Source organism: Ranitomeya imitator, chromosome 6 (genome assembly GCF_032444005.1).
Source record: "Ranitomeya imitator isolate aRanImi1 chromosome 6, aRanImi1.pri, whole genome shotgun sequence".
NCBI classification, from domain to species: domain Eukaryota; kingdom Metazoa; phylum Chordata; class Amphibia; order Anura; family Dendrobatidae; genus Ranitomeya; species Ranitomeya imitator.
This window is the reverse complement of record NC_091287.1, coordinates 330480865-330493919: the sequence shown is the minus strand read 5'-3', so window position 1 is coordinate 330493919 and position 13055 is coordinate 330480865. Positions and strand designations below refer to the sequence as shown.

Genomic DNA, 13055 nt, shown 5'->3' with positions numbered 1-13055 from the left:
CTTATGAAGCCTTTACAGATGTTTTTTGTTAATTTTTCTAATTTACTGAGCTAATGACTTTTGGGTTTTCATTGCCTGTAAGCCATAATCAACATTAAGGGTACGTTCCCAGTCAGTAATTGGCAGCGCTTTGGACATCACATTTCCGCTGCGCCTAAAGCGCTGCCGGCTTTTGAACGCAGGTGATTCCGCATGCGTTTATTGAACTGTGTGGAACCACTGCCTCCACTACATTGTACGGGTGACATTTATCTTGTGGAAGCTTGAATCTCCGCAAGACAAATTGACATATTGCAGTCTGGAAAGACGCACCACATGTCTATCTGCGAGTGATCCGCAGGTGCCTCGGCACGCATAGTAGGCATGGGATTCCTTGAAATCCCATCCACTATGTTGTAACATCTGGACACTGCGATGCCTGCAGCATCCAACCCGCAGTGTTTTCTGACCGTGGTAACATACCCTAACAAAAATAAACACTTGAAATGGATCACTCTGTAATGACTATATAATATACCAGTTTCACTTTTTGTATCGAGGAACTGAAAATAACTTGATAATCTAATTTTGTGAGAAGCAACTGTATGTACGGCAGTCTGTGTGTCATGTTTTGTGTACTGCAGATCTCCCATTGCTTGAGTTCTATGTTACATGAGCAGCGTTGAATTTCCCATTGTAGACCAGCAGTGCAATATACATCTGTTCTATACAACTTACTCCTGCGAGTTCCTTACAAGACTTATCGCAAAGAGTTGCCTGTGTGACTCTGGAAAAAAGAGTTATGAGTAACATCCATATCACTGAACATCACAGCTACACCAAAGAATAGCCGTTCCAGTCAACACATTAGGGGTGAGTCAATTAAATGTTTGACCAAATGTAGCAGAGTACTTTTCAAGTTGATAATTTTGTATGGCCCCTCGAAAGATGGTATAAATATCCAAATGGCCATTAGCAGAAAAAAAAGAAACGTTTCTGGAGGTGACCAGTTCCCTTTAAACAGTAACAAAAGCCAGTAGTTGTACATAAACATTCTTGCCCAATTAGACTAGGAACACAAGTGTAATTAAAACCCACTTTTTGGGCTGTCGGGACAGAATACAGTGGCTCTTCCTTTGCCTTTTGGCGTTTTTAATCCTTCAGAAAGATACTGTTGACTTCCATCTCCAAGTTCTAGTCGTCGCTTCGCCTAAAACACATGATAAAACAGCTATTAAGCATAAAGCGACAAGATATCTATAAACCAACTTATCCTAATAGAGCAGGTAACAAACTAACAGCTGTGCTATGCAAGCAGTGGCAGCCCCAATGCAATCCAGAACACAGATGCATAAACTAGAAGACTACACGCAGAGAGGCAATATAAATAGAGAAAGAAACTTGAGAAGCTAGGCAATGCATAGCAGATCGCTGCTTCACAAGGACTAGATGTTCTGTCTTCTAGGGAACCCCTGTTCAGAAACACTAGCCTCTACATCGCAGTGGGAGCCACCATCTACAGCAAGCAGAACAGATTTCATTTTTTAGTCATTCAATATAGTAGCATAGCTATTGGCATTATGTATTAAAACAAAACAAACAAACATTTATTTCTATAACGTCAACATATTCTCCAGCGCCATACAGTTTGCACACATTATCATTGCTGTCCCTAATGGGGCTCACAATCTAAATTCAATATCAGTATGTCTTTAGAATGTGGGAGGAAACTGGAGTGCCCGGAGGAAACCCACACAAACCTGGTGAGAACATACAGACTCCTTGCAGATGTTGTCCTTGGTGGGATTTGAACCTAGGACTCCAGCGCTGCAATGCTAACCACTGAGCCACCGTGCTGCCCCTGTAGGGAATAGGGATGTATCCCATGTAGGGATAGGAACCACACAAGTACAGATTCCACGTGAGAAATTATTGATCAGGTTCTTGATGGAAGACCAGCCAGAAGCGTCTGGCAGCAGAGTTATCCCCTTCACATTGAGAATGCAAATGTTTTGTCAAACTAAATGCCGGCGTATGGGTAGGTAAGGAGGAATAGCCAACTATTGATGGTGTTGGAGATGTCCTAAATATTATGAATTCTCCTTTAATACCGATTTAAGTAGTGATTAACGATTATGGGGTAATCATACCAAGGACCTAGTAATACTTGAAAACTAAATGTTGTACACAAGGCTATGACCTACTTATGCACATCTATCATGCACAGTGGACAATCCCTTTACTGCAAGCTGTAGACATCTGTTCATTTAGTAAATTGCTTCACTTTTATGCAGATTGCCAAAACTGAAAAAAAAAAAAAAACTACAGCAGCATTTTTTCACGGCCCAGATCCATGTTCCATGCTCATGTTATGACAAGTTTGAACAGTTGGCTCGCAGAGAGTGGGCACAGCCTGTCTGCATTACACTACAATATGGAGACTGGCTCACTAAAATATGCAGAAACCTTAAAGGGTTTGTCTAGGTCTAAATTTTCTATTAGTTTTATTGGTAGTAAGTGTACTTAAAAAAAAAAAAAAAAAAAAAAAAAAAAACACCCCCCAGAAACTGCTTTACGCAGGCAATAACAGGAACTCAGCAGCTCTGCCCAAGTCGATTGCAGGAGCAGCTCAAAAACCACCAAGTTAAATGATTGTCTGCAGCACTGCAGACACTGGGAGGAGCAGTGGAGACTCCCTGCTGGACCTGGGGAGGGTACGTAAAGCCCAGGTTTGTTTGCTTTTTTTATCTTTCTAGCTACTGGAAAAGATTTAGGGTATGTGCACACGTCAGGATTTCTTGCAGAAATTTTCCTGACAAAAACCGGACTTTTCTGCCAGAAATCCGCATGCGTTTTTGCCGTGTTTTGGTGCATTTTTTCCCCAAATGCATAGAATAGCAGGAAAAACGCAGAACATCCGCAAAATTAATGAACATGCTGCTTTTTTATACCGCGATGCGTTTTTTTAGCAGAAAAAACGCATCATGTCCACAAAACATGCAGAATGCATTCTAAATGATAAAACGCATACATTATGCATCCTTACAGCGAAAAAAACCTGAACATGTGCACAGCCTTAGGGTACCGTCACACTATACGATTTACCTACGATCACGACCAGCGATATGACCTGGCCGTGATCGTAGGTAAATCGTAGTGTGGTCGCTGGGGAGCTGTCACACAGACAGCTCTCCAGCGAACAACGATGCCGAGGTCCCTGGGTAACCAGGGTAAACATCGGGTAACTAAGCGCAGGACCGCGCTTAGTAACCCGATGTTTACCCTGGTTACAAGCGTAAAACTAAAAAAAACCAAACAGCACATACTTACATTCTGGTGTCCGTCAGGTCCCTTGCCGTCTGCTTCCCGCACTCACTGACTGCCGGCCGTAAAGTGAAAGCACAGCCGCTGTGCTCTGCTTTCACTTTACGGCCGGCAGTCACAGTGCGGGAAGCAGACGGCAAGGGACCTGACGGACACCAGAATGTAAGTATGTGATGTTTGTTTTTTTTTTAGTTTTACGCTTGTAACCAGGGTAAACATCGGATAACTAAGCGCGGCCCTGCGCTTAGTTACCCGATGTTTACCCTGGTTACAAGCAAACGCATCGCTGGATCGCATCGCTAGATCGGTGTCACACACACCGATCTAGCGATCACAGCGGGAGATCCAGCGATGAAAGAAAGTTCTAAACGATCTGCTACGACGTACGATTCTCAGCAGGATCCCTGATCGCTGCTGCGTGTCAGACACAGCGATATCGTAACGATATCGCTGGAACGTCACGAATCGTACCGTCGTAGCGATCGAAATGTTATAGTGTGACGGTACCCTTAGGGAATTTTATTTATTTATTTTTACTGAAAGGCCAACCCTTAACTTCATATTAAAGCGAAGACAAATAGGGGCTTTTGAATTCAGCCATTTAATCTTACATTGACACAGCACTGCCTGTTTAAGAAATCAAGCACTAATAGGCCAACATTATCAGTAAGCAAAAGGCAATAAGTTATCAATCCTAATGTCAGGAGCCAAAGGTGACCATTTTATCTACCATCTGGAGCACTTTACACCATGTTCCAAATTATGCAAATTGGATTTAAGTGACAAAGATTTAATTGTTTTGTATTTCAAATAAACTTGTGGATTGTATTGTGTCTCAGAGCTCAATGGATCACTGAAATCAACCTTAACCCCTTCATGACCCAGCCTATTTTGACCTTAACCCCTTTCTGACATCGGACGTACTATCCCGTCCATGTGGGGTGGGCCCCTATGACCATGGACGGGATAGTACGTCCAGCGCGATCGGCAGCGCTCACGGGGGGAGCGCCGCCGATCGCGGCCGGGTGTCAGCTGCCTATCGCAGCTGACATCCGACACTATGTGCCAGGAGCGGTCACGGACCGCCCCCGGCACATTAACCCCTGGCACACCGCGATCAAAGATGATCGCGATGTGCCGGCGGTGCAGGGAAGCACCGCGCAGGGAGGGGGGCTCCCTGCGGGCTTCCCTGAGCCCCCCGCAGCAACGCGATGTGATCGCGTTGCTGCGAGGGTCTTACCTCCCTCCCTCCCTGCTCGAGCCCCGGATCCAAGATGGCCGCGGATCCGGGTCCTGCAGGGAGGGAGGTGGCTTCACAGACCCTGCTCAGAGCAGGCACTGTGAAGCAGCCTGCACTGCTCTCAGATCGGTGATCTGACAGAGTGCTGTGCAAACTGTCAGATCACCGATCTGTATTGTCCCCCCCTGGGACAAAGTAAAAAAAAAAATTTTTCAAATGTGTAAAAAAAATATAAAAAAAAATATTCCAAAATAATGAAAAAAAAAAAAAAAATATTATTCCCATAAATACATTTCTTTATCTAAAAAAAACAAAACAATAAAAGTACACATATTTAGTATCGCCGCGTCCGTAACGACCCGACCTATAAAACTGGCCCACTAGTTAACCCCTTCAGTAAACACCGTAAGAAAAAAAAAAAAAAAACGAGGCAAAAAAACAACGCTTTATTATCATACCGGAGAAAAAAAAGTGTAATAACACGAGATCAAAAAGACAGATATAAATAACCATGGTACCGCTGAAAACGTCATCTTGTCCCGCAAAAAACGAGCCGCCATACAGCATCATCAGCAAAAAAATAAAAAAGTTATAGTCCTGAGAATAAAGCGATGCCAAAATAATTATTTTTTCTATAAAATAGTTTTTATCGTATAAAAGCGCCAAACCATAAAAAAATGATATAAATGAGGTGTCGCTGTAATTGTACTGACCCGAAGAATAAAACTGCTTTATCAATTTTACAAAACGCGGAACGGTATAAACGCCTCCCCCAAAAGAAATTCATGAATAGCTGGTTTTTGGTCATTCTGCCTCACAAAAATCGGAATAAAAAGCGATCAAAAAATGTCACGTGCCCGAAAATGTTACCAATAAAAACGTCAACTCGTCCTGCAAAAAACAAGACCTCACATGACTCTGTGGACCAAAATATGGAAAAATTATAGCTCTCAAAATGTTGTAACGCAAAAAATATTTTTTGCAATAAAAAGCGTCTTTTGGTGTGTGACGGCTGCCAATCATAAAAATCCGCTAAAAAACCCGCTATAAAAGTAAATCAAACCCCCCTTCATCACCCCCTTAGTTAGGGAAAAATTTAAAAAATGTATTTATTTCCATTTTCCCATTAGGGCTAGGGTTAGAGTTAGGGTTAGGGCTAAGGTTAGGGTTAGGGCTAGGGTTAGGACTAGGGTTAGGGCTACAGTTTGGGTTGGGGCTAAAGTTACAGTTAGGGTTTAGATTACATTTACAGTTGAGAATGGGGTTGGGATTAGGGTTAGGGGTGTGTCTGGGTTAGAGGTGTGGTTAGGGTTACTGTTGGGATTAGGGGTGTGTTTGGATTAGGGTTTCAGTTATATTTGTGGGGTTTCCACTGTTTAGGCACATCAGGGGCTCTCGAAACGCGACATGGCGTCCGATCTCAATTCCAGCCAATTCTGCGTTGAAAAAGTAAAACAGTGCTTCTTCCCTTCCGAGCTCTCCCGTGTGCCCAAACAGGGGTTTACCCCAACATATGGAGTATCAGTGTACTCAGGACAAATAGGACAACAACTTTTGTGGTCCAATTTCTCCTGTTACCCTTGGGAAAATACAAAACTCGGGGCTAAAACATATTTTTTGTGGGAAAAAAAAAGATTTTTTATTTTCACGGCTCTGCGTTATAAACTGTAGTGAAACACTTGGGGGTTCAAAGTTCTCACAACACATCTAGATTAGTTCCCTGGGGGTCTAGTTTCCAATATGGGGTCATTTGTGGGGGGTTTCTACTGTTTAGGTACATTAGGGGTTCTGCAAACGCAATGTGATGTCTGCAGACCATTCCATCCAAGTCTGCATTCCAAATGGCGCTCCTTCCCTTCCGAGCTCTGCCATGCGCTCAAACGGTGGTTTCCCCCAACATACGGGGTATCAGCGCACTCAGGACAAATTGGGCAACAAATTTTGGGGTCCAATTTCTCCTGTTACCCTCAGGAAAATACAAAACTGGGGGCTAAAAAAATAATTTTTGTGGGAAAAAAATTTTGTTTTATTTTTACGGCTCTGCATTATAAACTTCTGTGAAGCACTTGGTGGGTCAAAGTGCTCACCACACCTCTAGATAAGTTCCTTAGGGGGTCTACTTTCCAAAATGGTGTCACTTGTGGGGGGTTTCAATGTTTAGCCACATCAGGGGCTCTCCAAACGAAACATGGCGTCCCATCTCAATTCCAGTCAATTTTGCATTGAAAAGTCAAATGGCACTCCTTCGCTTCCGAGCTCTGCCATGCGCCCAAACAGTGGTTTACCCCCACATGTGGGGTATTGGCATACTCAGGACAAATTGTACAACAATGTTTGGGGTCCATTTTCTCCTGTTACCCTTGGTAAAATAAAACAAATTGGAGCTGAATTAAATTTTTTGTGAAAAAAAGTTAAATGTTCATTTTTATTTAAACATTCAAAAAATTCCTGTGAAGCACCAGAAGGGTTAATAAACTTCTTGAATATGGTTTTGAGCACCTTGAGGGGTGTAGTTTTTAGAATGGTGTCACACTTGGGTATTTTCTATCATATAGACCCCTCAAAATGACTTCAAATGAGATGTGGTCCCTAAAATAAAATGGTGTTGTAGAAATGAGAAATTGCTGGTCAACTTTTAACCCTTACAACTCCCTAACAACAAAAAAAATTTTGGTTCCAAAATTGTGCTGATGTAAAGTAGACATGTGGGAAATGTTACTTATTAAGTATTTTGTGTGACATATCTCTGATTTAATTGCATAAAAATTCAAAGTTGGAAAATTGCGAAATTTTCATAATTTTCGCCAAATTTCCGTTTTTTTCACAAATAAACGCAGGTACTATCAAAGAATTTTTACCATTGTCATGAAGTACAATATGTCACGAGAAAACAATGTCAGAATCACCAGGATCCATTGAAGCGTTCCAGAGTTATAACCTCATGAAGGGACAGTGGTCAGAATTGTAAAAATTGGCCCGGTCATTAACGTGCAAACCACCCTTGGGGGTAAAGGGGTTAAAGACCTTGCCGTTTTTTGCAATTCTGACCAGTGTCCCGTTATGAGGTAATAACTCAGGAACGCTTCAACGGATCCTAGCGGTTCTGAGACTGTTTTTTCGTGACACATTGGGCTTCATGTTAGTGGTAAATTTAGGTAAATAAATTCTGCGTTTATTTGTGATAAAAACGGAAATTTGGCGAAAATTTTGAAAATTTTCGCAATTTTCACATTTTGAATTTTTATTCTGTTAAACCAGAGTTATGTGACACAAAATAGTTAATAAATAACATTTCCCACATGTATACTTTACATCAGCACAATTTTGGAAACACATTTTTTTTTGCTAGGAAGTTATAAGGGTTAAAATTTGACCAGCGATTTCTCATTTTTACAACGAAATTTACAAAACCATTTTTATACGGACCACCTCACATTTGAAGTCAGTTTGAGGGGTCTATATGGCTGAAAATACCCAAAAGTGACACCATTCTAAAAAATGCACCCCTCAAGGTACTCAAAACCACATTCAAGAAGTTTATTAACCCTTCAGGTACTTCACAGCAGCAGAAGCAACATGGAAGGAAAAAATGAACATTTAACTTTTTAGTCACAAAAATTATCTTTTAGCAACAATTTTTTTATTTTCCCAATGGTAAAAGGAGAAACTGAACCACGAAAGTTGTTGTCCAATTTGTCCTGAGTACGCTGATACCTCATATGTGGGGGTAAACCACTGTTTGGGCACACGGCAGGGCTTGGAAGTGAAGGAGCGCCATTTGACTTTTTGAATGAAAAATTGGCTCCTCTTTAGTGGACACCATGTCGCGTTTGGAGAGCCCCTGTGTGCCTAAACATTGGAGCTCCCCCACAAGTGACCGCATTTTGGAAACTAGACCCCCCAAGCAACTTATCTAGATGCATATTGAGCACTTTAAACCCCCAGGTGCTTCACAGAAGTTTATAACACAGAGCCATGAAAATAAAATTTTTCTTTCCTCAAAAATAATTATTTAGCCCAGAATTTTTTATTTTCCCAAGGGTTACAGGAGAAATTGGACCCCAAAAGTTGTTGTCCAGTTTCTCCTGAGTACGCTGTGTGGGGGTAAACCACTGTTTGGGCACACTTGGGGCTCAGAAGGGAAGTAGTGACTTTTGAAATGCAGACTTTGATGGAATGGTCTGCGGGCGTCACGTTGCGTTTGCAGAGCCCCTGGTGTGCCTAAACAGTAGAAACCCCCCACAAGTGACCCCATTTTAGAAACTAGACCCCCCAAGGAACTTATCTAGATATGTGGTGAGCACTTTGAACCCCCAAGTGCTTCACAGACGTTTACAACGCAGAGCCGTGAAAATAAAAAATCATTTTTCTTTCCTCAAAAATTATGTTTTAGCAAGCATTTCTTTATTTTCACAAGGGTAACAGGAGAATTTGGACCCCAGTAATTGTTGCGCAGTTTATCCTGAGTATGCTGGTACCCCATATGTGGGGGTAAACCACTGTTTGGGCACACATCGGGGCTCGGAATTGAGGGAGCACCATTTGACTTTTTGAATACAAGATTGGCTGGAATCAATGGTGGCGCCATGTTGCGTTTGGAGACCCCTGATGTGCCTAAACAGTGGTAACCCCTCAATTCTACCTCCAACACTAACCCCTAACCCTAATCCCAACTGTAGCCACAACCCTAATTCCAACCCTAACCTTAAGGCTATGTGCCCACGTTGCGGATTCGTGAGATTTTTCAGCATCATTTTTGAAAAATCCGTGGGTAAAAGGCACTGCGTTTTACCTGCGGATTTTCCGCGGATTTCCAGTGTTTTTTGTGCGGATTTCACCTGCGGATTCCTATTGAGGAACAGGTGTAAAACGCTGCGGAATCCGCACAAAGAATTGACATGCTGCGGAAAATACAACGCAGCGTTTCCGCGCGGTATTTTCCGCACCATGGGCACAGCGGATTTGGATTTCCATAGGTTTACATGGAACTGTAAACCTGATGGAACACTGCTGCGAATCCGCAGCGGCCAATCCGCTGCGGATCCGCAGCCAAATCCGTACCGTGTGCACATAGCCTAATTCTAAAGGTATGTGCACACGCTGCGGAAAACGCTGCGGATCCGCAGCAGTTTCCCATGAGTTTACAGTTCAATGTAAACCTATGGGAAGCAAAAATCGCTGTACACATGCTGCAGAAAAACTGCACGGAAACGCAGCGGTTTACATTCCGCAGCATGTCACTTCTTTGTGCGGATTCCGCAGCGGTTTTACAACTGCTCCAATAGAAAATCGCAGTTGCAAAACCGCAGTGAAATGCGCAGAAAAAACGCGGTAAATCCGCAGCGGTTTAGCACTGGGGGGGGGGGTGGGTTGAACGGAGCACGGGGGGGGGGTGGTTGAATGGAGCACGGGGGGGGTTGGGGGTTAGTTGAACGGAGCACGGGGGGGGGTTGGGGGTTAGTTGAACGGAGCACGGGGGGGTTGGGGGTTAGTTGAACGGAGCACGGGGGGGTTGGGGGTTAGTTGAACGGAGCACGGGGGGGTGGTTGAACGGAGCACGGGGGGGTTGAACGGAGCACGGGGGGGGGGTGGAACGGAGCACGGGGGGGTTGGAACGGAGCACGGGGGGATAGGGGGGGGGGGGGGGGAACGGAACATGTGGGTGATTGGAGCACGGGGGGAGCGGAGCACAGGACGGAAGGGAGCCGGAGCAGTGTACCGGACAGATCGGTGGCTTGGGGGGGGGGGGGGCGGTCGGTTGGGTGGGGGCACATTAGTGTTTCCAGCCATGGCCGATGATATTGCAGCATCGGCCATGGCTGGATTGTAATATTTCACCAGTTTTAATAGGTGAAATATTACAAATCGCTCTGATTGGCTGTTGAAAGTGAAACTGCCAATCAGAGCGATCGTAGCCACTTTCATGACGCCTACGTGGCGTCATGGGTCGGGAAGGGGTTAAACAAAAGTGATCATTACTTTTCCAGGTGATTCTAATTAAAGGAAAACTACTTAAAAATGATGTTCCACATTATTAAAGGGAACCTGTCACCCCCAAAATCGATGGTGAGGTAAGCTCACCGTCATCAGGGGCATATCTACAGCATTCTGTAATGCTATAGATAAGCCGCCGATGTATCCTGAAAGAGGAGAAAAAGAGGTTAGATTATACTCACCCAGGGGTGGTCCCGCTGCGGTCTAGTCAAATGGGTGTCTCAGGTCCGCTCCGGCGCCTCCTATCTTCATTCCATGACGTCCTCTTCTGGTCTTCACGCCGCGGCTCCGGCTCACTTTTGTCTGCTCTGTTGAGGGCAGAGCAAAGTACTGCAGTGCGCAGGGCCTCTCTGACCTTTCCCGGCGCCTGCGCACTGCAGTACTTTGCTCTGCGACGGAGCCGCAGCCCGAAGACAAGAGGACGCCATCGTAAGAAGATGGGAGGCCCCAGACCGCGACGCCCATCGGATCGGACCGCCCGCGTAGGCGAGTATAATCCAACCTCTTTTTCTCATCTTTCAGGATACATCAGGGGCTTATCTACAGCATTACAGAATGCTGTAGAGAAGCCCCTGATGCCGGTGGGCTTAGCTCATCTTCCATTTTGGGGCTGACAGGTTCCCTTTAAAGCGAGTGTTAGCACAGAATGACTGTTCAAACCAAATACAGGCGCTCTGTGCATCATGGCGTGGCCATACATTTAAGTGCACTTTGCCACCTGCTTGTTTTCCATCCATCTCTGCAGGTCTCTGGCTCTATAAAGCCAGGGCTGTCCAAGAGGAGGGGGTGGAGATTGAGTGAAAACAAGCAGGAAGGAAGGTGTAGTTAAAGCTCTGCCATGATGCAGCAAACACCCGTACTTGTTATGCACAGTCTGTGCTGACAGTCACTTTAATACTCTGTATCCCAAGTTTGCACGGAAAGCAATGACCGCTCAAAATGGTGACGGTCACAGCACCCCGTTTTGCTGAATAAACCTCCCATCTCAATGGAGAACTACAGCAATCTTCCCCTGATGAGTATAGAAAAAACTAAACGCGTAGGGAAGTATATCTTTTCGTTACTTTGCATTGGGGGTTACTACATAAAAACTGGTGATATTCTATGATGGGGTATTTGTATGGATAATGATGTGCCATCTCCCCAGTCTTTACACCGGTCAAAAACGGTCATTATCTTGTTAAATGTAACAATAGGGTGAAACTGTTCACTTTTTTCACACACCATTTTGAGCGGTCATTGCTTTCCATCTAACAATTGATGCATATATAGAGAGCATGTGTGGTCTGATTTGCTAAATGACCAGGTGATGTGAAATTTGATATTTTTCCGTACTGCCAGCTGATATCGGACCTTTATGTTTTCATGATAGATTGATTCATGGGGATCTTGGGATATTGAAGTCTGAGGCAGTTTGATTTATTTGTGATATTGGCATTTCTTCTTTTGAAATGTGATGTACTGTGAGTCCTTTATGTGTATTGATTATTTTGGGTCTACCATTTTTAATGAGTTTATTAAAAGTTAAATTTTAATCTAGAATCACACCCTGCTTTTTGTACTATATTATTGATTGGTGGTCACAGCTTTTTCAGGGCAGGGATACTAACAACGATTTGGACTTTAAAACCTTTCCCCCCAACTTTTTCATTTTGCCTTCGCTTATTTCACACAGTATGCTACCCTAAGGTCATAAAGGTCTACATTTCAACATTTAAACACTTATCTGATTTTCCCTGTAACTGGTCTTGTATCCCCAGGTAAGGTGGTAATCAATAGAAAAGGATTAATCAGCTCAACCCAGCTAGGCGTTCCAGGAGGCAAGGAACCACTTGTAGAAATGAAGAAAGGGGGATCCAGCTTCCAAAAAAAATATAGTTCTTACCGATAACGGTATTTCTCTGAGCCCATGACAGCACCACGGAGAGAGGGGATCCGCCCACCAAGGACAGGAAACCTACGGATAAAAAGGCGGTACCACTCTCCTGCATCAGTTGTTTACATAGATAATGATGGGAGACTACTAAGACATTTGTAAAAATTTTAACTGTTTAGCATAACAAGATACCGCGTGATTTAAATTATAATAGACTATGGCACTATTTCCATGTGTGCACCCATAAGTGAAGGGAGGGAATGTACGGGTGCCGTCATGGGCTCAGAGAAATACCGTTATCGGTAAGAACTATATTTTTCTCTGATCGCCCATGACGGCACCACGGAGAGAAATTACATAGATAGTACATTCAGGGAGGGACCACTGCCTCCAGAACCCTTTTACCAAAAGTAAGGTCTGAAGAGGAGATTAGGTCCAATCTATAGTGCCTATAGAATGTGGATGGTGAGGACCAGGTAGCAGCTCTACATATCTGGTCTATGGAAGCTCCGGCCTTCTCCGCCCAGGAAGTTGCTACTGCCCTTGTTGAGTGAGCTTTAACCTCCCCGGGAACGGGCATCCCACTTGCTGAGTATGCCAGGCTGATGGCGTCCGTGATCCATCTTGCTATGGTGGCTTTAG

General features: G+C 44.0%; 1 protein-coding gene across 1 annotated transcript in view; it reads right to left on the bottom strand.

Moving 5' to 3' along the window:
• E2F3 (E2F transcription factor 3) overlaps positions 1–13055 on the bottom strand; it is a 62369-nt gene that overhangs the window by 33107 nt on the left and 16207 nt on the right. Inside the window, exon 2 of the mRNA XM_069730861.1 lies at positions 1078–1189. Within this exon, the coding sequence (XP_069586962.1) occupies positions 1078–1189 (112 nt within the window). The remainder of the gene's footprint in view (positions 1–1077; positions 1190–13055) is intronic.